The sequence below is a fragment of the Phalacrocorax carbo genome, unplaced genomic scaffold, assembly GCF_963921805.1.
Source record: "Phalacrocorax carbo unplaced genomic scaffold, bPhaCar2.1 SCAFFOLD_129, whole genome shotgun sequence".
NCBI classification, from domain to species: Eukaryota; Metazoa; Chordata; class Aves; order Suliformes; family Phalacrocoracidae; genus Phalacrocorax; species Phalacrocorax carbo.
The window spans coordinates 36,162-61,193 of NW_026990425.1; the positions used below are offsets into that span (position 1 = coordinate 36,162).

The 25,032-nt window shown below is 39.9% G+C and overlaps 1 protein-coding gene across 1 annotated transcript in view; it reads left to right on the forward strand.

Moving 5' to 3' along the window:
• The window catches only part of UHRF2 (ubiquitin like with PHD and ring finger domains 2), a 103,086-nt gene that overhangs the window by 22,563 nt on the left and 55,491 nt on the right, over window positions 1-25,032 (forward strand). Inside the window, exons 4-6 of the mRNA XM_064440330.1 lie at window positions 2,150-2,273; window positions 2,620-2,727; window positions 7,457-7,561. Of these exons, the coding sequence (XP_064296400.1) occupies window positions 2,150-2,273; window positions 2,620-2,727; window positions 7,457-7,561 (337 nt within the window). The remainder of the gene's footprint in view (window positions 1-2,149; window positions 2,274-2,619; window positions 2,728-7,456; window positions 7,562-25,032) is intronic.

Here is a 25,032-nt window from a genome sequence, read left to right on the forward strand (position 1 = left end):
AATGCTCTACCTTTTTTCCTGGGCTAATATATTTAATTTTCCTCAGACTCCATTTATATTTATACCTATGCACAACTTCAATTATGACATTTGGTGAGGGTTTTTTCATTGTGTATACGTGCACACTGGGATGCTTCTGCTGATTTAAAAGGAAATAGACATTTCCTTTTGAATATCCTGAACTGAAAAAAAATTTTACTAATATTTGCTCTGTTTGGAGAAACTGCTGAATTTGAACACTATCTAGAAAAGATTTTCAATACATATTTCAAATATGTATGAGTTGTTGGGACTAAATATAGCAATTATTGTCTGTGTGCTTCCCATTTCTTGTATATGCAAAATGATTGTGTAAACAGGTATATAAAAACTTTATTCAGCAGTCTTTGTTGGGAAGCATGTGAATCCCAGCCTATCCCCAAGTTTTCTACTTTTGTGCACAGAAGACTAATCTGCCCCAACATCCATTCACTTCCTACTAATTGCTTATGGAACTGAGCTGAAGATCTTAGTGCTTCCAAACCATGTGTTGGAAAGCGTTCTCTGCTATAGCGCTTCAGAGTTGGTCACAGTCAAACAGTGTTCTTTTGTGACTGTGCTTGACTTCTGGGTATAACAACTGAGAAGTATTTTGACTAGAGTCATCCAGAATATTAAAGGGAATATTATTTAGGATCTGTCCTCTGACAGTGCATCCATTCTTCTTCAGGTCCCCTTACTCCTGAAAGATTCTATACCAGTACCCCAGCAGCAAAAAGTAATTTTATGTTTCAATATTAATCACAAGAAGGTTATACAATAAAGAAAATATACATGCTCCAAGTTTAATTTTTTACAAAAGAAAAACCCTCAAAACGTGTTTGAGCAAGAATGAACATAGCCTGAAGGTCAATGTCCAGGTGGAGTTTGCCTAGTGGAAAATTATGGAAAATTTCTTGTTTACCTTTAAATTGAACAGGTGTGATTTAGAAATGATTGGTTTAGTCTATATTTTTCAATTTTTAGAAATTTAGAATACTTTTACATTATTTCTTGGTTTTGGTGTAATAAGCTGCTTTAAGAGTACCAAGACCCCAGGTGTTAAACTGAACTGTGAATTGTGACTGTGTTCTGCAATAAGTATCTGTATGAATTCTAGGTTGCAAATAAAAACATGATTTGAGGTAGCTCCCATCTTCTTAGAGGGTTTAGAGCATGTACACAGGCAATTCTTGTTAAATATCTGTACATAGTGACTTGTGGCCCTATGGTAACTAGTTCTTCTGTTTGTACTCAAAGATAAAAAGTATAAAGTAAAATTAAGGCATTAGTAGTAATCTAAATATATTGTTGTTATTATAGATCAGACTTCTTCCACTAGTGACTTTTGGACCAAACTCAGCCCATAGAAGCCAGAAACAATGGCAGTTGCCTTTGCCTTGGCACTCCTGGAGTGGGAAAAAAGTGCTGTTAGTAGCAATAAAAGGATCTGAGTGCTCCCTTCCTCCCTTTCCCTTAACCAGTGTTTCCTGCAGTCTCCTATCCTTTTTCTACTGTAGTGGTTTTATGGTGGCTGGAATGAGTCCCACTGTCATATGAGGCAAAGAAATATATAGAAATGGAGCTTACTACTCTTCCCATTTGTTGAGTGCTCAGTCACATTCCTGATGCCTTAGGCATGGTGGGGTAGGATAAGGATGCATGTGTACATGTATGCATGTTCTGTGGTACCCCACATCCAGTCTGAAGTGAGATTTGGTGCAGTAAAAGCAGATGATGAGTGGGCAGGATGTGGAAATTAACCATGAGCATTAGCAGCATACTCTAATCTCATTTCTCCTCTCCCCTATGTGATCTGAACAAGCAAGGAAAGGAAGAGAAAATGAGGAGGGAATACAGGAAATGTGGGGACCTCTCATACATCACATGAGAAGAGCAAAATGTTTCACCTCTATCACCCTACTTTTAAAAAAGTCTTGTTTTAGAAGTGGACAGTATTTGTTCTTGTTGAGTTTATTTTTTCAACCTGAGTCCTCAGCTTTTAAAAACTGTCATATATTTGCTAGCTTCAAAATATTTAGGATGAACAAATTTGACACTATTTTGCTTACAAGAAATGTATTGCCATTATTACTAAGTAATAAAGAATTTACTGAAACTTTTAATTTAGGTATTGTCCTTCATGCAAAAATGATTCTAATGAAGTTGTAAAGGCTGGAGAAAAACTCAAACAGAGTAAAAAGAAAGCAAAGATGCCATCTGCCAGTACTGAAAGCCAGAGAGACTGGGGCAAGGTAGTGTATTTTAATTTAAAAATAGCTCACCATTCATGTATGTGTTACGTATTTAACTATGTTTATATATGCATTACACAAAATTCAGTACAGGATTGAACAGACTGTAAAGCAATGTTGAATCCTGTACACTGTCTACTGAAATTTAAAACATCTGAAGAATTATTAAGATGACTAGAGATAAATAAAGAAATGAAAATTAATTCATTAAAACAGCTGTTGACAATTTTTATATTAATATATTTTGAAGTATTTACTATAATGGTTGGATGTCTTGGTACCTGCATCAGCATTTATACATTATTTTAGATATGATAAAAATAATTCTCTCTGATGTGTTTTTTAGGGCATGGCTTGTGTTGGTCGCACTAAGGAATGCACTATTGTCCCTTCTAATCACTATGGTCCTATACCTGGTGTCCCTGTTGGGACAACCTGGAAATTCAGAGTTCAGGTATGTTTTTAAATTTGTAATTGAAATAAACCTGAGTAATAGGTATAGTTTGGGCACAAAAATTATTTTTGTATTGGTAATTGTCTTGTTCACTAGGAATAAGTGTAGAGAGTATGTTTTAATTCTAATATTCAAAACTGCCAACTATTGTGGAATTTGAAGTATACTGATTTGAAAATACAACTTAATTACAATTGTAAAAATAGTTCTTACTATTTTTAAAGGGGAACCTGCTATAATTAGGATGGACTTATATCTTGCATGTTAAACTCCCAACTGAAATAATAAGAGGAAGTTTAATATTTTATGAAGTCTACTGCTATGGAACATGAACCAATCCATCCCACTTATGGATATAGATTATAGAATTCAGAAAATATTTGTCTGTATCCAGTGGTGTCTCTAATGCTTATTAGCTGGTCGGGATCCACACTGAAGGCTACTGTGCAGGTGCAATATAGTTCCTGTTTCAGTGCATACTTCTCTTCCAATATGTTGTGGTGCCAGGCTTAGTGCTAGTGTGCATGCTATCCATACTTAGTACAGGAAAGAAATAAGATTTTACTGAGGGTTCTAAAATTCTGGTGGGGATAAAACCCACTGTCCCCAAGGCAAGAGCCACCTCTGATTGTATCACTATAAATCGATTACCTGTTCCTTTTGGGTCATACACAACTGGCATCAGCACCTTACTTTAGGCTAATGAATGTTTCAAACTAATACAAGCCAGTATTGACTACTGAAAGAAGTAGTCCACCCAGCCATGTCCACTTCTTGTACTGTCCCTTCTGTTTTCTGTCACAAATGTTTCTCAGGTCATATGATAAACTATATTGGAAAGTAATCTGGCAGAAAAACAGTCCTTTGTGGGGGAAGGTAATTTACCCAATCCATTTCACTTTGTGGTTATACAAATACGGTGTCAGCGCAAAGGGGGCAGGAATGAGCAGCATGGAGAACAACAACATATTTCAGGAGTATTCCCACCATAACCAGAGGAACAGACAGAGACTTTTTCTTCCTCTTGGGGAGGAGGGGCATGGCAAGAACCAAAAGCCTCTTTTAATATGTTTTCTGAAGTCTTCATCCCACCCATTGCCTCCAGAGAGTGCACTTATTAAAAAAAACTGGTTTTCTTATTGGAAAATGGGTGTCTGAATAATTCTGGGTTTGGTATGACATGCAAGTCTTCAGGCTAAAATGGTCAACAGCAGAGGTTTTACCCCTTAGCAACAGTTTTCAGTTTCTCCCCCTAACAGAATTCACAGTGAGACAGCTGACTACTAAAAAAGTTCCTTGAAACTTGTCTCACTTTGGTGCTAATGTGAGCACTACTATAAATACAGACATTAGAGAACAGCAAAGCAAATTAATTTGCTAATGTAAAATTGCAGTGTAAATGTCAATTATTAATTCTTTTTACACACAACTACTCATTTGAGAAAAATAATGTCTATTCTTGTGGTTTTTTGTGATATTTTGATTTATCCCTACCATATTTGAAGAACTTTTCTGTGAAGCAAATTAAAATAAATACTTCAAAATATATTTATATTCTGAAAAAGTATCTCTGTAATTATTAATCTTTAAATTAGTTTCCAGGTAAATTATATTCTTTTAGATAGGGGAAGTTTTAAAAATCAGTTCTGCAAACTCAAGATCTCTGAATCAAATTTTGTTGTTACCAGATCAGCAGGAATAAAAGTTAGGATTTCATCTCTTTAAGAATTCCATTGGTGACATATAAGCTCACATACATCCCAGGACTTCCAAGTGCTGATTGCAAACAGGAATATAAGTAAAGAGGTTTGTTTTTCCCAGAAAATTAAGCAGATAAGACTTATAATGTAGGGCACAGATGTTCGAAAGAAGAGTTATAATTTGTACATAATTATTTAATAATGGCTACATATTAACTACATACTTTTAAATAAGATCAACATTTTTCTGTGTAAAAAGTTACACTTTTATTTCTGATTCGATTGTTCTTTTGTATGAAAAAGAGTTCTTAGCAGACTTATGATAATTTAGAAGGAAAATGCTGTAAATTCTGTCTCATGGTTTTCTTCCTTTTTTCATGCAACAAGCTTCTTAAGACTATTTAAATGTGAGGTATTATATATTATGAGTGGTTATGTAGTTCGAAGGCTTACAACTCTCTTTTTCCTAGAAGGAAATTGACTTAGAACTGTTTCTGGATACAGCATCCAAATGGCAGAAATCTAAATTTTAAGTCAAATTCTGGATATCTCATGAAAATGAAAGAAGGGAGAGAGGAATTAATGAAATGACATTTAATGGAATGGGAGAGAACAGAATGGTACTGAGACCTGTGCTGTTCAACATGTTCATAAATGGTGTGGAAAAGTTGACGAATAACTGACAGTTAAGTGACAATGCTAAGTTGTCATGGATAGTAAAGACGAGGGGGAAAAAATCATAACTTTTCACAGCTGATAAAGGGCTTGCAGCTAATTATTATCACTTAAGAAAGATAACTTGTAATAGATAATTTTCTAAATATGTCATCTTTGTGCTCAGTAGTGGTCAGAAACATAAATCAAATGTTAGGAATTATTAAGAAAGGTGGAAAAACAATATAATTATGAAGAACAAGGATGGTTAAAGGTATAGAATGGCTTCCATACAAAAATTGTATGAAGGATTGTATGCTACAGAGGTCTATTAAAATTGAAGGTGAATAGGGAACAAATGTATGTTCTTTTTTGACGCAAAAGGAAAGGGCAACAAATGAAATGATCAGGTGCTAGATTAAGAACGAATGGAAGCAGTACTAATTCAATCAATATGCAGCAATACTATAAACTCTTTCCTGTAGGATATTGTGAAAGCTAAGAGTGTACAAGAGTTCAGAATTCAAGTAGATAAATTAATAACCATTGGTTGACTTCTCTTTGATGAGATGCAAAGACTATGCCTTTGGCTAAGGAAATCTAAGCCACTGTTGTGATTTAGCCCCAGTCAGCAACTAAGCACCACACAGCCACTCGCTCACTCCCCCCACCCCAGTGGGATGGGGGAGAGAATCAGAAGGGCAAAAGCAAGAAAAATTGTGGGTTGAGATAAGCACAGTTTAATAATTAAAATAAAATAGTAATAGTAATAACGGCAATTATAATGATGATGATGATGATAATAATAATATAATATAAATATAACGAGAGAGAAATGAAACCTGGGGGAAAAAAAGAAGTGATACAACCGCTCACCGCTCACCACTCACTGGCCAATGCCACCAGTACCCGAGCCTCAACCACTGCCCGCCCCGGCCAACTCCCCCCAGTTAATATACTGGGCATGACGTCATATGATATGGAATATCCCTTTGGCCAGTTTGGATCAGCTCTCTTGGCTGTGCCCCCTCCTCTCCCGGCTTCTTGTGCACCCGGCAGAGCATGGGAAGCTGGAAAAGTCCTTGACTAGTATAAGCATTACTTGGCAACAACTAAAACATCTGTGGTTATCAACATTATTCTCATACTAAGTCCGAAACACAGCACTATACCAGCTAGAGTGAAGAAAATTATCTCTGTCCCAGTCGAAACCATGACAGCCACACATAGCTGGAAACAGCAAATTTACATGTAAATATCATTGTGCATTTGCACAGTCAATTTTCACACTGACCAGCTATCTGGTTTTATTTGTTGTCAGAGACTGGATATTTGGCTAGCTGGAACTCTGGTTTGATGCAGTTTGATGACTATTATATCACAGAATCACAGAATCACAGGTTGGAAGGGACCTCAGGGATCATCTAGTCCAACCTTTCTGGGAAGAGCAGAGTCTAAACAAGATGGCCCAGCACCCTGTCCAGACGACTCTTGAAGGTGCCCAACGTGGCCGAGTCAGTCACTTCCCTGGGGAGATTATTCCAATGGTTGACTGTCCTCAATGTGAAAAATTTCCCTCTGGTGTCCAATCGGAATCTCCCCAAGAGCAATTTATGTCCATTCCCCCTTGTCCTCTCCATGTGACTCCTTGTAAAAAGGGAGTCCCCATCTTCTTTGTAGCTACCCCTTAAGTACTGGTACACGGTGATGAGATCCCCTCTAAGCCTCCTTTTCTCAAGGCTGAACAAACCTAGTTCTCCCAGCCTATCCTCATATGGCAGGCTTCCCAGTCCTTTGATCATCTTGGTGGCCCTTCTCTGGACCCCTTCCAGCCTGTCTACATCCTTTTTGATGTCCTTATGACAATAGCAAAGCAATGCAAAATTTTATAACATATGTAAAGGGGGGGAGTACAGGGGTTGGGCAGAACTGGAAAAAGAAAAAATCTTCAGAGATGAAGGAAGGCTGTAAATGTGATTGCATTTTCCTGAGCTGGTTAACTTTTAAGTTTTAAAATACTACTGAATTAGAAAGATAATCTATATCTTCTTTGTGTTGGTCTAAGGAACCGTGAATCTGGTCTGAAATGTTGCTTACGGCAAGAATCATGAAGATTTTTTCTAAGGGGCAAAGTGTACCTATTCATCTTTGTGTCAGCACTGTTTTATATTGTCCTTTCTTTTCATTGGATGTCCTTTCTTTTGTGTTTTTTTTCCTTTTAAAAAATCTTTGAAAATCATAAAATTATTTCCTTCAATGGCAAAACTATTACACAAAGATACTTATGTAAATAATTTTTAACCAGAAAAAATTGTTGCATAAGGCTAGTTGTTTCAAAAAGTTATTTTAAAATTTGTTCTTTTTTAATACTCAAGGTGAGTGAAGCAGGTGTTCACAGACCCCATGTTGGTGGAATTCATGGACGCAGTAATGATGGAGCTTATTCGCTTGTATTAGCTGGAGGATTTGAAGATGAAGTGGTATGTCATTTAGTCAAATCACTAATATCTTATTTTAACATTTATAAAGATGAAAAGTGGTTTCTGTTTCTGATCCTAAAATTAGTACTTATGAAAATATGAGTAAGCAAAAATTACTACTTTCCAATATCTAATTTGCTATGTGTTACTGTTTTTAGAATAAATTTTAAAATAAATTTTTCTTAAAGAATATTCTTATCTCATATTAATTACATCTGAATTTTAGAATGTTTATGGAAGTCAAGTTTCAATGTGCTTATATAGTCTGAATTTATTATCATTTAAAATCTTATATTTTACAAGTCACAGAATAACAGTCATTGAGGATGGAAGGGACCATTTGAGAGGGTCTATTCCGGCATCCCTGCTCAAGTGGAGTCACCTAGAGCAGGACTGTGTCCAGTCAGCTTTTGAATATATCTATGTATAGAGCCTCCACAGTCTCTCTGGGCAGCCTGTTCCAGTTTGAAAACTGGGTTGAAACCACCCTCGCAGTAAAAAGTGTTTCCTTATGTTCAGACAGAACCACCTGTGTTTCAGTTTGTGCCCATTGCCTCTTGTCCTGTCGCTGGACACCACTGAAAAGAGCCTGGCTCTGGTCCTCTTTGCACCCTCCCTTCAGATATTTGTACACATTGATAAGATCCCCCCCGAGCCTTCTCTTCTCTAGGCTAAACAGTCCCAGCTCTCTCAGCCTTTCCTCATAGGACAGACACTCTAGTCCCTTAATCATCTTAGTGGCCCTTCGTTGGACTCCCTCCAGTATGTCCATGTCTCTTTTACTGGGGAGCCCAGAACTGGACACAGGGCTCCAGGTGTGGCCTCACCAGTGCTGAGTAGAGGGAAAGGATCACCTCCCTACACCTGCTGGCAACACTATGCAGCCCAGGATATTGTTAGCCTTTCTTGCCACAAGGGCACATTGCTGGCTCATGCTCAGTGTATCCACCAGGACTCCAAGGGCCTTTCCTGACAAGCTGCTTTCCAGCTGGTGGGCCCCCAGTGTGTACTGATGCCTGGAGTTATTTTGCTCCAGGTGCAATAATTGACATTTCCTTTTGTTGAACTGCGTGAGATTTCTCTCAGCCCATTTCTCAAGCCTGTTGAGATCCCTCTGAATGGCAGCACAACCCTCTGATATATCAAGTGATGTACAAGTGATATACTTCAAGTTCTGTCCTGGTCATTGCTTTTACTGTTGTCAAGTTAAACAGATAGATGCCTCCTCTTCTGGAGTCATTATACCTCTAAAGTTAAATACATCACATTTTGATTTTAGTGAGTCAAAATAATGCCTGTGACTTGGACATACAAGACACACATAATAGAGCAAGTCCAGTGGAGGGTCACCAAGATGATCAAGGGGATGGAACACATGATGTACTTGGAGAGAACTGGGTTTGTTCAGCTGTAAGATGAGAAGGCTCAGGGAGCTCTTACTACTGTCTTCAGCTATGTAATGGGAGCACGTAGAAAAAAAAAAGAGCCAGGCTCTTAGAGGTGCACAGTGGAAGAATGAGAGGCAATGGAGACAAGTTGGAACATGGGATATTCCAGTTAGGTATAAGAATAAAAAAATCCTCATACAGTTAATCAAACTGTTCCAGTAACAGGGGCCCAAAGAAGTTATGGGCTCTCCATCCCTGGAGATATCCAAACCTTGACTGGACAAAGCCCTGAGCAATCTACTCTAACTGGATCTGTTTTGAGTGAGGGTTGGACTCAGAGACCTTGAGACGCCCCTTCCAACCTAAATCATTGATAACTCTATGAAATAAATACATTTTGGAGGACATTTTACTGTATATTTATAATCTCTTTCAAACTTTTTATACTCACTGCCAACATGCTACCTCTTTAATGTTCTCTTTCTGGCTCTGAATGAACAGTTTACCATTGGGGTAAGAGTAGTTTCAAAAATATACTGCAGGAAAGAGAATTCACTGTTTGACTTTCAGGTCTTGTCTTTTTTATTATTCACATTTGGAAGCTCATGATCCTGCAAACAGACTTGTGAGGGACTTTGCTCACCTGAGGGTTTGGAATGCTTGGTAATAACAAGTTGCCTCAATACAGGATTGAGCCTCAAAATTGCAAAGGAATAAGGTTGTACTTTGCAAAATTAACATTAGGCCAAATAAAATTTAGCTTCATATGTAAAATATTCTTACATACATATTTTTATATGTTAATATTTCTCTTGTTAATTTTTAACCTAGGATTTTAGTGACAAGGACTTGAATTACTTCCATTACCTGATTTAAAATGCATTAACTATAGTGCTTAGATTCAGTGTTGGTTTTGTTAAAACTGCAAACCTTCTGGTGGTCCTGTTGTTGATACTTAATAACTATAATGGGCATATTAGCTGAGAAATAGCAAGAATTATTTTGTGAATTTGAAAGTAAGGATTTTTTTCAGAATGAACATTTGTAACCCAGATATTAGTTACTTTGAGCTACTGCGAAAGATATGATCACAAACTGCATGGTTAAATGATTTTTAAGTATTTATTCATCAAATGAAGTAGCTGAAGATACTTTACTTTTTCCTTGAGTTGCAAAATCGATATCCTAGTTGTCACTGGTTTTGAGTTGGGGTCAAAAACTATGTTTACTTTCTTTGTGTATAAATTTTGAGATCCATACTTCTGCTGGATTGAGGTAGTTATTAAGATGTAAGTTTTCATTCAGTGTTGTTCAGATTAACAAAGTTTGTTTCTTCACTAAGTGGCTTTTGCATATAGAATCGTATGGTGCCTCTTAACATTGAGGTTTAGAATGTCTTGGAGAACAGAATCTGCTGTGATCACTCACATACTCTTGCAGAAGATTCTGAGGGTATATGTATACACACATATTTTATAGGGTAGTTCTAGTGACTCAAATGCGACTCCAAGCTAATATACTTGTTGCTTAGGTTCTTTCTTTAATGTGGGTCAATCAAATCTAGTGCCTCTAATGTGGCATTAATAAACTGCTTTATGAACCAGTCCACTGTCCATTTTGGATAGTCTTTGTATCACCATCAGTCTTGTGTTTGGGTAATCAGTTCCAAGGTGTCAGTGTGGTTGTGTTCTATTTCCTTGAAATTGTACAGTTACAGCATTAAATAATATTTAGATTTCTAGATTTGTCTGGAGCTTATGATGAAGATCCAGAATCTCTGAACCATTGCTTAATGTTTATTCCCTAATGAAAATGCTAGATCAGTTTTACCAGTGCCAAAGAGTCTTTGCCAAGACTGATTACTTGCTCATTGAAATGATTTTAGATACAAATGAAGTGGCAATAAGAGCTTCAGATTTGAGTCAACACTTTTTATATCCAAAGGTCTGGGTAAACTGCTAGTCAAAATGGTATGTATGATCTGTATCTATGCTAGCTAGATACCTACATCATCCGGATCCAGTGTGAGAACTGTTACTGATAAGCTAGGTACAAAGGAAATGCCGTATCACATATAAATGTCTTTAAATATGCCCTGCTGACTCTGTTTCTAAGGGCACAGGTCCTTTGAGATGTTCTAATTTCTGTTTATATTGCTGAGAATCCAATATCAGAAACTCATTACAGTCATTACACTGAGAATCTGTCTAGTGTGAGTCATATGAACTGATTATGGAGCTGAAAACCTGATACTTGCTATCCATTTTTATATATGCTGTCATGGTTCCAACATCTTTTAATTGCCATGCTGAGTTGGCACCTATTAGTTTGGAACTAGTGTTTCAATGGGAGACATTTTGAGTGATCTCTCTACTATAGGAATAGCTAGCAAGGATCTTCCCATTCATTCAGATTTGTTATCGGTTTCCTCTTCCCACCTATGATATTAAGGGCATATTTTACATTATTTTGTTTTATGGTATTTTTAAAATTTATACTTTCTTGTTACTGGTATTTCAGATTCTTAGGCAGACTATTATTTTCTGTTCTGCAATATCCTCCTCTCCACTTTCCTTTACATGTTGTTCCATATTGTTGTTACCTTTCAGTTTATACAAAATGCTAATACAGAAAAAATTATCTTTGTTGTATCATTCTGTGAAATCTCTCCACCTCCTGATCTTCAAACCTCTTATTGTCTCCTTGTCTGTACTTGCACTGTGTTGAGGATTACTTTTGCAGCCTGAAAAACTCTATTTTATTCTTTCAAACAAACAAGAGTCCTATATTTAAACCTTGTCTTGGATTTAATAGCTTCTTTTTTCAAAAAGGCTTTTATTCTGTTTTTGTGATAGTTAAGAAAGTTTTAACCTTTAATCATATAATATTTTATATATTGACAGGTACAGGGTTTTTTGCATATATGAGACTACAGAAGTCATAGAATCACAGAATGGTTGAGGTTGGAAGGGACCTCTGGAGGTCATCTAGTCCAACCCCTCTGCTCAAGCAGGGTGACCTAGAGCTGGTTGCCCAGGACCATGTCCCTGGGCAACCTGTTCCAGTGTTCAGCCACCCTCACAGTAAAAAAGTTTTTCTGTATGTTCAGAGGAAACCTCCTGTTTTTCCATTTGTGCCCATTGCCTCTTGTCCTGTCACTGGACATCACTGAAAAGAGCCTGGTTTCGTCATCTTTGCACCCTCCCTTCAGGTATTTATATACATTGAAAAGATCCCACCTGTGCCTTCTCTAGGCTGAACAGTCCCAGCTCTCTCAGCCTTTCTTCATAGGAGAGATGCTTCAGTCCCTTCATAATAGAGACAGTAGCATAGATAATCTTACATCTCTTTAGATGCTGGGAACCATGAGCAGCGTAGCATTGAACAGACCTCCAATCCACATGTAGCATACCATACAGACACAGTCCATAGCAGAGATTCTCCCATATTGGTCATTCAAGCCATTATAGGCTTTTCTTATGAGGAAACAACTCCGTGATTTTTACTGTTAAAACAGAAACTGTGTTCTCATGAGAATGTCTTGCTGCACTGTTAGATAAAGGCAAGGCCACGCAGGTGGTGTAATCACCAGTACCAAGTTTATACCAGTTTATCCTGTGGCCAAGAGATTTGTGCAAAACAACACAAGCCTGAAGGCCATGCTGTACATGCAGCATAGCACAGCACAGGCCTGGTCCTACTCAGGCTGTTATGTGGATCACTAACTCTTAGATGTACAGTGGTCTTCCTGTCAGGTTCACTATATCTTCCTTGCTGGCTCATGTTCAACTTGGTGTCCACCAGGCCCCCCAGGTCCTTTTCTGCAAATCTGCTTTCCAGTTGGGTGGCCCCCAGCATATACTGGTGCATGAGGTTGTTCCTCCTCAGGTGCAGGACTTTGCACTTCCCTTTGTTGTCCTCTCAGCCCATTTCTCCAGTCTTCAAGTGAGGCATGGAAACAAACTCTACAACTCACAGAGAGTTATAAAGCAGGTATGTTTGTTGCAGTGCTGGGTGCAAGGAGGATCGCTTCTCCTAACTTGCACACCATCAGATCTAAATGTGCAGGTTAAGTACATTACTTTTCCGATAAAAGATACACATATTCATAATTGTTATAATTAATTTAGCCTTAAACGGAATTTCAATTAAAGTTTACAATTTATTGAATAGAGACAAGCAAGCAGCGCTGGATGCACGGGGGATCCTTCCGCCTAACGTGCATACCGTCATACAAGAATACAGGGTTTATATTAACAATTAGTAACAACACGCCTAAGTTTACACTCATTGGTCAGTGATAAGCATCTCACTTGCCGTTGGTCAGCCGTATTTAAATTAGCCACGCTTGTCATGTAGATTAGCATGCATGCTCTTTACAGGTGTGTGTGTGGGGGGCAAGTCTTTTTGGTCCTGAATTGGGTCGGTGGTCCCACTCTCCCCCTGCCGGAATGACCTTTCCCCCACTTTTCATGCTTCAGCGTCTTCTGAGCCAAGAAGTTTCCCGCCATCACCACTGGCCAATCTGTTGCCTTAGCAACTGTCGTGGTTCAGCCTCAGCTGGCAACTGAACACCACGCAGCCGCTCGCTCACCCACCCCCCCACCCCTGTGGGATGGGGAAGAGAATCGGATGAGCAAAAGAACTTGTGGGTTGAGATAAGCACAGTTTAATGATTACAATAAAATGATAATGATAAACGATTATGAGAATAATGACAATAATGTTAATATAATAAAAGGGAAAAGGAAGGGAAAGGGAAAACAGGGAAAAAAACCACAGAAACACGAACAATACAACCGCTCACCACCTGCCGACCGATGCTGCCCGTCCCCAAGCCGTGATTGCTTCCTCCCTCCCCTGGCCAGCCCCTCCCAGCTAGCATACTGGGCATGACGTTACATGATATGGAATATCCCTTTGGTCAGTTTGAATCCGCTCTCTTAGCTGTGCCCCCTCCCCTCCCAGCTTCTTGTGCACCCAGCAGAGCATGGGAGGCTAGACATGTCCTTGACTAGTATAAGCGCTACCCAGCAACAGCCTAAACATCTGTGTGTTATCTCAACAGGGTTTTTTTTCCATGCTAATTTCAAAGCACAGCACTATACCAGCTAGAGTGAAGAAAATTAACTCTATCCCAGCTGAAACCATGACAGCAACAAGTCGCCAATAAACATTCCAACCACCAAGACGGTTAGCAAGTCAATTGCACGGCCCTCGGTTACACAAGCACAAACAATTCCATATTGACACGAATCAGATGAACACATTTTACAGTCCCTCATCTTCTTTTTTTATGGCATTGATTCGTGTTTTTGTTTCCAATCGCTTCTTTTGTTGCAGTTTTCTGCATTCCTTGTATAACCGAGTGTATTAGTCTAGTAAAACAAGGTATTAAACATGGAATTATTAACAGTCCTCCACATATCCCCAATACAGACCGTCCATAAAGTTCCCCCCTAATTCTCCTAGATTGATTCCATTCCAAGTTTGAACTGGGACGTATGCGATTTTCTTAATTTCTTTTCACCTTGGTTTGTTCCACGACAAACATAACAATTGGTTACATTCAATGACTTAGCAATGTTTTCAGCAAGATTTACAAATAGATTTTTAGCAACTGTGGGAATTTCATATTTTACTCCTTTTTCTATTTCATGAACAGTCTATGCTGACAATTAGTCTTCCTACTTCCGAATTTGTGAGTTCTTTTGGATCATAGCATATGGTCCTGTTACCTTCTCTGCATAAAGCATAATGCAGCTTCCTATTTCCTGGCTGTGCTGGTTTTGGCTGAGAAGGGGTTAATTCTCCTCACTGTGGGGGTCGGCTACCTTTCCAGCTTCCGGCGCTCTGCTGCGTGGCGGGGGCGGGGGGGGGGGTGGGGGGTGGGGTGGGTGGGTGCTGGGAGGGGCAGGGCCATGGTGGGGGCGGCTGACCCCGACTGGCCAATGGCAGGTTCATTCCATACCATGTGACACCATGACCAGTATTTTGGGGGGGGGGGGCAGTGGCAGCGCAGAAGCGGCGCGGCGTTGGGTTGGCGGGCAGCGAGCGGCTGCGGCGCGTGCGGTTTGTTTCAGCGGTTCGTTCCCCCTCTCCCCTCCCCTCCCCCCGGGGCTTTGCACCTCTCGTTGTTCTCCTTCACATTGCATTTCTGTTGTTGTTTCTTTTAATTTTAATTATTAAACTGTTCTTATCCCAACCCACGAGCGTTACCCTTCTGATTCTCTCCCCCATCTACCGGTGGGGGAGTGAGCGAGCGACTGTATGGGGCTGAGCTGCCGGCTAAACCATGACACTGGCCTTTACAGTCATATTACACATTGACTGCAGTTGTTTGTCATAGCCAGGGTTAAGGAACTCACCCCAAGTAGGACTAGAAGAGGTCCGGTAAGGGCCATAGTGATTGGCGGTCGCGGCCCAAAGGGGTTGCAGCCCTTGGCAGACCTTTTCAAACCGTAGCACCGGTTCCCTATCCAGTCTTGCCCTCTTCCTTAATCTTAAGGGGTGTCCTTTCCTGAGTATTTAAGGATTGGCTTTTTCCAATTCGTATGCTATGTCTCAAAAAAATCCAGTGTATACCATGGATAGCCTATTGCTATTCCCAGGAACCAATATTTCCTTGTTATTGACAAATTGTCTTCCCTAATGGGTATTCATTTAGGAGCTTCTCAGTTTACAAATTCTACAGGAGTAGTCACAATAAAATTCCCACAGCAACTTAGCTTATGTTCTTTGATGATGGCCTCTTCAGGTTCTTCTGATGGTTAGCTTAGTTTCTCCGGGTTCAGATGTGACTCTCCACTCCTTCACTGGAGCTTTCACTCACGACACATGTGTCCACCCTTTTTCAGCAGTTCTCACAGCCGTTTCTGTCTTCAATTACACTATTCCCCAAAGGCATCCCTTGAAAGTAGGGCATGCCATATAACATCTCATATGGTGATAATCCAGTCTCACTGTATGGTTTAGTTCTTATATTTAACATTGCCAATGGTCCAAGGCATTTATGTCTCAATCATTAATTTAGCCAATTGTTGTTTTATTGTTTGATTCATTCTTTCTACTTTCCCCGAACTTTGTGGGTGCCATGGAGTATGGTATTCCCACTGAATGCCTAATGATTGACATAATAGCTTTATTATTCTGGAAGTAAAGTGTGTGCCCTGGTCAGAATCAATGTACTGGATTATCCCATATCTAGGTATCAAATGTTCCAATAAAATTTTTACCACCATCTGTGCTGTAGCCCGTGCTACAGGGTAAGCCTCTACCCATTGTGTCAAATGATCTACTATTACCAATAAATATTTTATTCTCCCTACTTTAGGAAGTTTCGTAAAATCTATTTGTACTTTCTCGAATGGTCTGTAAGCTGTTTTTTTCCCTCCTATTGCCACTTGTCAAAACACTTATTTACCTTTTGACAAGTTAAGCATCCTTGTGTAATCTGCTTTGCTATTTCAAAAATCCCAATACAGCCAAATTGTTTAAGGAAATGATCACTTAACGCCTTTGTACCCCAATGTGTTTGCGCATGCAAACATTCCAATATTTGTCTGGCATAGGCTTTCAGCAGCATTTCTCTCCGGTCGGGCAATATCCATTTTCCTTGTTCTAACTTAGCCCCTAATTTTTCCAATTTTATCTTTTCTTCAGGGGCAAACTTCTTCTCTTTCTCCTCCTGTGTGTTTTTTGCTGATGTCCTCCTGTGTTTGTACTGCATTAATTTTAGCGACCTGAGTCCTCAGGGCTGCTTCCTGGGCCTCTTTATCCGCTAAATTATTCCCTCGAGTTCGGTAATCTAATCCCTTTTGGTGTCCTCTCACATGTACCACTGCTATTTCCTTTGGTTCTCTTAATGCTTTTAAAATTTTTACTATTAATTCTTGATGTATTAGATTTCTCCCTTGAGTATTAATTAAACCTCTTTCTTCCCAAATTTTCCCAAAAGTATGGACCACCCCATATGCGTATTTAGAATCCATAAATATGGTCCTGCTTTTGCCTTTTAATAATTCCAGGGCCCTACAGAGGGCATACAGCTCACAAGCTTGAGCTGACCATGATGGACTCAGAGGTCCTGACTCCATAAGTTCTAGGTCCTCATTAATTATTGCATATCCTGATTTTCTTTTCCCTTCCACCACTCGGGAGGAACCATCTATAAACAGCACCTTCCCATCTTCCAACTCAGTATCCCTTAAATCTGGCCTCACCTTAGTCTGGGCCTCAATTACCTCTAAACAATTATGATGTAATTCCTCCTCTGATGGCTCTCCAAACAAAAATTGTGCTGGATTCTGGGCAGAAGTCACCCTCAATTCTAAGTCAGGGGAGTCTACTAGTATTGCTTCATACTTTAGGATCCAGCTGTCTGTTAACCATTTTTCTGCCTTCTGCTGTAAAACATTTCTGACATTGTGTGGGGTATACACCTTTAAAGGAGAACTAAAAGTGATTTTTCGAACTTCCTCTATTAATAAGGCTGTAGCAACCAGAGCTTGGAGGCAAGCAGGCCATCCTCTGCTTACTGGATCAAGTAACTTGGAGCAATACCCTACAGGTTTTTTGATTCCTGCCCAGTCTTGAGTAAGAACTCCATATGCTGTCTGGTTTGATGTATTTACAAAAAGATAGAAAGGTTTTTCTAAATCTGGGAGGCTCAATACAGGTGCTTGTATTAATGCCTTTTTTATTTCCTCGAATCTCTGCTCATCTTCTATGAACCACTTGAGTTGGTTATTAGTTAATTTCTCACATAGGAATTTTACCTTTTCACTATAATTTTCAAGCCACGGTCTACAGTATCCTAATAATCCCAATATTTGTCGAATTTCCTTTTTAGTTTGTGGGGGTCTCAAGGATAGAATCCCAGATATCCTATCAGGATCTAGCTTCTTCCTTCCTTTACTCAGCCAATGTCCTAAGTATTTTACTTCCTGTTCTACAAACTGTAGCTTTGATCGGGACACCTTCAATCCCTTCTCCCCCAGAAAATTTAACAATTTAATGGTGGCCTCTCGGGTCCCCTCTTCAGTTTCTCCTGCTACTAATAAATCATCCACATATTGTAATAATTTTACCTCCTTGGGTAATGTAAAATCTAGTAAGATTTTCTCTAAAGTTTGTCCAAATAGATTTGGTGACTCTGTAAACCCCTGTGGTAGTACAGTCCATCTTAATTGTTGTTTTCGTCCTGTTTCGGGGTCCTCCCACTCAAAGGCAAAATAATCTCTGGATTCCTCATCCAGAGGACAGGCCCAAAAAGCATCCTTCAAATCTATTACACTATACCAAGTACATCTAGGAGAAATAAGACTCAGTAAAGTGTAAGGATTTGCCACCACAGGGAACTTGGTGATCGTTCGCTGATTTACAGCTCTTAAATCCTGTACTATCCTGTATGACCCATCCGGTTTCTTTATAGGAAGGATGGGTGTATTATGGGGTGACATACATGGTTCCAAAGTTCCTTTTCAGCCCTCCCTGGGTATAGGATATTGCTTGATTCTAATTGGGCAATAAGGATCTATTATTTGAACACTTATGGGGTCCATTTCTATCTTTCCAATTTCCCCTTCTTTATACCACACTGAGGGGTTAATAGCTTCTTCGTCTTTTTGTGTTAAAGTGTATAATTTAATCTGCAATTTATCCCCTTTACTCTGAATGCCCAAATTTAACTTCAAAATCAAATCCCTTCCTAATAAATTGTACTCCGCTTCAGGGAGCAAAAGTAAATCATTAAGGTAAGTTTTCTTTTCTGTCTCTATTTCTACATCTTTCAAAATAGGTACTTTAAAAGGTTCTCCTTTTGCCCCAACTACAGACATATAGCTCTTCCCTTCTTCTATTCCTTTTGGAAGTTTTTGAATGGTTGATTTCTCGGCTCCTGTATCTACTAAAAATAAAACTTCCTCTTTATGGGGACCAATTAATAATTTTATCAAGGGCTCTGTTGATGTTGAAGTCCCCAGAAGATATAGCCCCTGACACCCCTATTCTTCTTTAAACATTCTCTCATCTTGTTCCCGTTTACGGCAGTTCTTCCGAACATGTCCCCTCTTGTTACAGTAGTAACAGACGGGAGTTGTGACTCTCTCTTGGTAAGGCTGTCCCTGGGGTGTCTGCTCTATTCTTTTTTCCCTTTTCTCTCCAGATGGAGTCTTATTTTTCTGACTTTCTCTTACTGCTGCTACAAACATTTTTGCTTTTGCTTTCTGCTTTTCTTCGTCCCTCCTAACATAGACTTTCTGGGCTTCTCTAAGTAACTCCTCTAATCCTCTTTCTTGCCAGTCTTCCAGTTTTTCTAATTTCCTTCTTATATCCCCCCAAGATTTGGCTACGAATTGTGTTTTAAGGAGTGCGGTCCCAGCCACTGTATTCAGATCAATTCCAGAATACATTTGTAAGCTTTTCCTCAACCTCTCCAACCATTCTGTTGGAGATTCATCTTTCCCTTGTTGTTCATTAAATGCTTTATTATTGTTTTGCCCTCGGGGAACCGCTTCCCTTATTCTCTGTATGATTAACATTCTCAAATCTTCCCTTTCTTGTTCATTTTTATCTCCTTCTTCTTCCTTTGAATTAACATATATATTCAAGGCCTGGCAAATCCAGTCTTCAAAAGATCCAAAAACAGGCCAAAAGACAAGTGGTCTTAAAGGTTCCTTCGGCCATTCAGCCATACAATATTGAACCAATTTTAATTTACTTTTTCCTTTTCTGGGGCCCCTTTCATTCCAATTTCTAATCATTATTCCTAATGGACTTTCTGATGGTATGTCTGGTAGTTTGCTCCCTTTCTTCTGGTCCTGGGTCCTCGATTCTGTCTGACCCATCAAGGAATTTTACTGTGGCAATTCCTACAGCCCTTGGTTACTGGTAAGAGTATCTTGCAGGGGGTTTAGGACCTATCACCCTCCCACGAATCCTATAGGAATCACTTCAGTCCTTCACCGGCCAAGTCCCTCGCGGGAGATTGGAACCGCGGTTAGAAGACCTCCACAATCACTTCGGAACTAGGTTCCGGCTCAGTCACACTCTTACACACACAGGCAACCAAATCCCACCCAACCAAACGGTATACAGCATAAATACTTACGACTCTGTCGTCTTCGTTTGGATCTTCGCGCACAGAATTACGGGCAAAACAAACTGCTGCAGCCGGCAAGGGACCTTATAAAAATTAAATTCTTTGCTTGTCCCTATTCGGGTTCAGGATGGCGTTAGCCCTGACCCAACCTGACCTGGAGCCACCAAATGGTGGGGCGGCACTCCTAGATCAAGTCAGAATTCAGGAACCAAGACCCTCCCGGATGAGCCCCCAATTGTTATAATTAATTTAGCCTTAAATGGAATTTCAATTAAAATTTACAATTTATTGAATAGAGACAAGCAAGCAGCGCTGGATGCACGGGGGATCCTTCCGCCTAACGTGCATACCGTCATACAAGAATACAGGGTTTATATTAACAATTAGTAACAACACGCCTAAGTTTACACTCATTGGTCAGTGATAAGCATCTCACTTGCCGTTGGTCAGCCGTATTTAAATTAGCCACGCTTGCCATGTAGATTAGCATGCATGCTCTTTACAGGTGTGTGTGGGGGGGCAAGTCTTTTTGGTCCTGAATTGGGTCGGTAGTCGCACTCTCCCCCTGCTGGAATGACCTTTCCCCCACTTTTCATGCTTCAGCGTCTTCTGAGCCAAGAAGTTTCCCGCCATCACCACTGGCCAATCTGTTGCCTTAGCAACAAATCGCCAATCAACATTCCAACCACCAAGACAGTTAGCAAGTCAATTGCACGGCCCTCGGTTACACAAGCACAAACAATTCCATATTGACACGAATCAGATGAACACATTTTACATTATCATATGCAAATGTTATTTGTGCATGCCTGTTGGTGTCTCCAGGTGGTCATCAGGGGGCTCTGGATGAAGGATATACTCTTCCTCACTGTGTCCGCTAGTTAACTTTTGCTTTTGCACAAACTCAGTTCTGAGATCATATATATACTGTCCTTGAGGGATGGCGTGGTCTGGTTTAGTGCTTGCTCTGCAGTTCCTTATCTTTATGGTTCTGTACATCTGCTTTTCTTAAGGTCAAATGTTAAAGTAACTTTGTTTAGGTACTTCTTATCTTGAAGCCTTTCTGGCTCCCCCAAAGCAACAAGTTTTAGTCATCCTGCAGGCTGTTCCTGTTATCTTACAGCCCAAGGCTACCTCATTATCCTGCTAAGTTTTAGGGCTGGGCCCCAACATTTGTTGAGCTACACTAGATTGCATTAGTAACATTTAAATATTTATTCCCTGAATCACAAGGTCCATCTGGAAGGCAGCACAACCCTCTGGAGTATCAGCCACTCCTCTCAGTTCATTATCCAGATCATTAATGAAAATGTTTGTCATGGTTTAGCCCCACTCAACAACCAAGCACCACGCAGCCGCTCGCTCACTCCCCCCACCCCAGTGGGATGGGGGAGAGAATCAGAAGAGCAAAAAAGAGCAAACTCGTGGGTTGAGATAAAGACAGTTTAATAGGGAAAGCAAAAGCTGAGCACGGAAGCAAAGCAAAACAAGGAATTCATTCACTACTTCCCATTGGCAGGCAGGTGTTCAGAAATCCTCAGGAAAGCAGGGCTCCATCACATGTAACAGTTACTTGGGAAGACAAATGCCATCACTCCAAATGTCCCCTCCTTCTTCCCCAGCTTTATATACTGAGCATGACATCATATGGTATGGAATATCCCATTGGTCAGTTGGGGTCAGCTGTCCTGGCTGTGTCCTCTCCCAGGTTCTTGTGCACCTGGCAGAGCATGGGAAGCTGAAATAGACCTCGACTAGTGTAAGCACTACTTAGCAACAACTAAAACATCTCTGCATTATCAACACTGTTTCCAGCACAAATCCAAAAAATAGCCCCATACTAGCTACTGGGAAGAAATTTAACCCTATCCCAGCTGAAACCAGGACAATGTTAAAGATGTTGAAATCTGAGCATACTACAGAAGATAAATATTAAATGGAAAAAAAATAGATTCACATGAATTGTAGTAGCTAATATCCTTGTGAACTACTGCATGACTTCAGAGTTGAGCCTAGCCAATAGGAACATTATGCTTGACATTGGTAGAATTTAAAGTCTTATTCTGTTCTTCATTACTTGTTAGTTAGATTCAAAACCAGGTATGCAACAGAGGAACCAATATTGCAACAGAGGAATGTGATTTAATGTAATCTTTTTTTGTGTCTGTCATTCTCTGAGGCTGAGTAGCTTGTTGAGGCACTCCTATGAAAAATGTACCCATAGTTCTAATATCACCAAGGTTAGTGCTTCCACTGAGATAATAGAAAATTTATGCAGAGCAGAAGCTCATTTGATCTAAAACATGATGTACTTTACGAACAGGACAGTTAAGAAATAATTTTATGGAAACAACAAGGAGAAAGAGGGAGAAAGACACAAAACATCAAGAGAATAGAGAATACCAAAAAGTCTTGTTAGATGCTGACATAAAATTTTGGTGCAAGGAAGCAAAATCAGGCTTTGGAAAGGAGAATAGGATAAAATTACTTATTTTAAGGTAGGAAAGATTGGGAAAATGGTAGAAGGAAGAAAGGAAAGATAATGTGTTCTAGCAGCCTGGTTGGTTTGTTGTTTTGTTTTGGTTTTTTTTACCAGTTAGATTGTTTCTAAAGAGGGATTTGAGGCTTCTCATAAACAGCTGGAATGCAGATACCACTAACAAATTCCCTTTGTTGATTGTCACCTTTTTCAATCTTTTATTTGCTTGTCCAGTCCAGAATTTATGGCAGTATCAGTATATTGAGCTCTGCTCTTAGGTCCTGTTGAAATTTAAGAAGCTTTAAACCCTTGCCTGTCACACACAGGCCGTGAGTTGAACATTGCAAAAGTTGACAGAAAGATCCTGAATTGTCTGTAGGTAGGATCATAACTTAAAGTTATTGAGTAATCATGGTTTAATGAGTCACTACCCATCAGCAGGTCCTTAGTGGTTGGCTGCGTGTATATTTCTGGCATATTACAATTTCAAAGTAAAATGCAATAACTCCTGTGGGAGTAGGTTCTGTACATCTTTCATTCTTCTCCCCTACTCTGCCAGCATCACTCCTACATGCCAGAAGCTCTATTTATGCCCATTAATTAATGACTATGTGGCCCCATTTCTTGCCAGTCTAGATTTCCTTTTTCCCTGCTAGCAATTCCATATTCTTCTGTCACCAAAATCAGGAATAAACCTAATAACACCAATGTAGTGTTAGAAGGCAGGCATTATTTATTTGTGGCTCCGGATGCACAGGGGGATCGCTCCTCCTAAAGTGCATACCATCAGATCTCTTTGTGCCAGTTAAGTACGTGCTTCATATACATATTCATTAGCTTTCTGATAAAAGATATACATATTCAGATGTTATTTGCACATGCCTATTGGTGCCTCCAGGTGGTCCTCAGGGGTCTCTGGATGAAGGACATACTCTTCCTCCCTGTGTCTGCTAGTTAACCCTTGTGTTCGCGCAAACACAGTTCTGAGATTACATATATACTGCCCTTGAGGGGTGGTCTGTTCTGGTTTAGTGTCTGCTCTTCAGTTCCTTATCTTTATGGCTCTGTATGTCTGCTTTTCTTAAGGCCAAATGTCATCGTGACTTTGTTTAGGTACCTGGAATCTTGAGGCCTCTTTGACTCCCTAAAGCAACTAGGTCTTGTCATTGTGCAGGCTGTTCTTGTTTCGGCTACCTCCTTATCTTGGCTAAGTTTCGGCTCCAGGTCCCAACCTTAGTTGAGCTACACTAGACTGTATTACTAACTCCCAACCATTTATACCCTGAATCATTACTACCTAAAAGTGAGGCTTTAATTTAAACCCTAAAACAGAGGTTTGGACCCTGAGCACTAGGAGTGAGGGTTTTGGGATCTAAAAATTAGGCTTTCACTCTGATAGGAGAGGGGTTCTGACAGAAACACATTATCTATTGCATTAATGATTAAAGAATACACTGATTGTCCCCTAACTTAATGTTCAGTTGGATGATAGAGCAGCAGCCATGTTCGGTTAACTTCATCACCCTGGTTACATTTCCACTTTCTCACTCCCTGTTCTAGGGACTGCTAGATGTATAGCCCATTTCAGCTTATATCAGCTTATATCAGAGGTTCCTTCTATTTCCTTCCTTCCTTCCTTCCTTCCATTTCCTTCCTTGCATTTCATTCATTCTATATCCTTTTTTCCACTTCCTTCCTTCCTTTTTTCCATTTCCTTCCTTCCATTTCCTCCCTTACATCCATTTCCTTCCTTCCTGCCTTCCATTTCCTTCCTTCCTTTTTTCCATTTACACCCTTACAGCCATTTCCTTCCTTCCTTCCTTCCTTCCTTCCTTCCTTCCTTCCTTCCTTCCTTCCTTCCTTCCTTCCTTCCTTCCTTCCTTCCTTCCTTCCTTCCTTCCTTCCTTCCATTTCCCTCTTTCCATTTCCTTCCTTCCTTCCTTCCATTTCCTTCCTTCCTTCCATGTCCTTACTCCCTTTTTTCTATTTACTTCCTTCCATTTCATTCCTTCGATTTCCATTCTTCCAGTTCCTTCCTTTTTTTTCCATTTCCTGCCTTACATTGCATTCTTTCCTTCCTTTCATTTCCTTCCTTCCTTCCTTCCTTCCTTCCTTCCTTCCTTCCTTCCTTCCTTCCTTCCTTCCTTCCTTCCTTCCTTCCTTCCTTCCTTCCTTCCTTCCTTCCTTCCTTCCTTCCTTCCATTTCCTTCCTTCCATTTCCTTCCTTCCATTTCCTTCCTTCCTTCCTTCCATTTCCTTCCTTCCATTTCGTTCCTCCCTTCCTTCCATTTCGTTCCTCCCTTCCTTCCATTTCCTACCTTCCATTTCCTTCATTCATTCCTTCCATTTTATCCCTTACTTCTCTTTCCCTCCTTCCTTCCTGCGTTTCTCCCTCCCTCCCTTCCTTCCATTTCCTACCTTCCATTTCCTTCCTTCCTTCCATTTTCTCCCGTAGTTCCCATTCCTTCTTTCCTTCCTTCCTTCTTTCCTTTTGAAGTTGCCT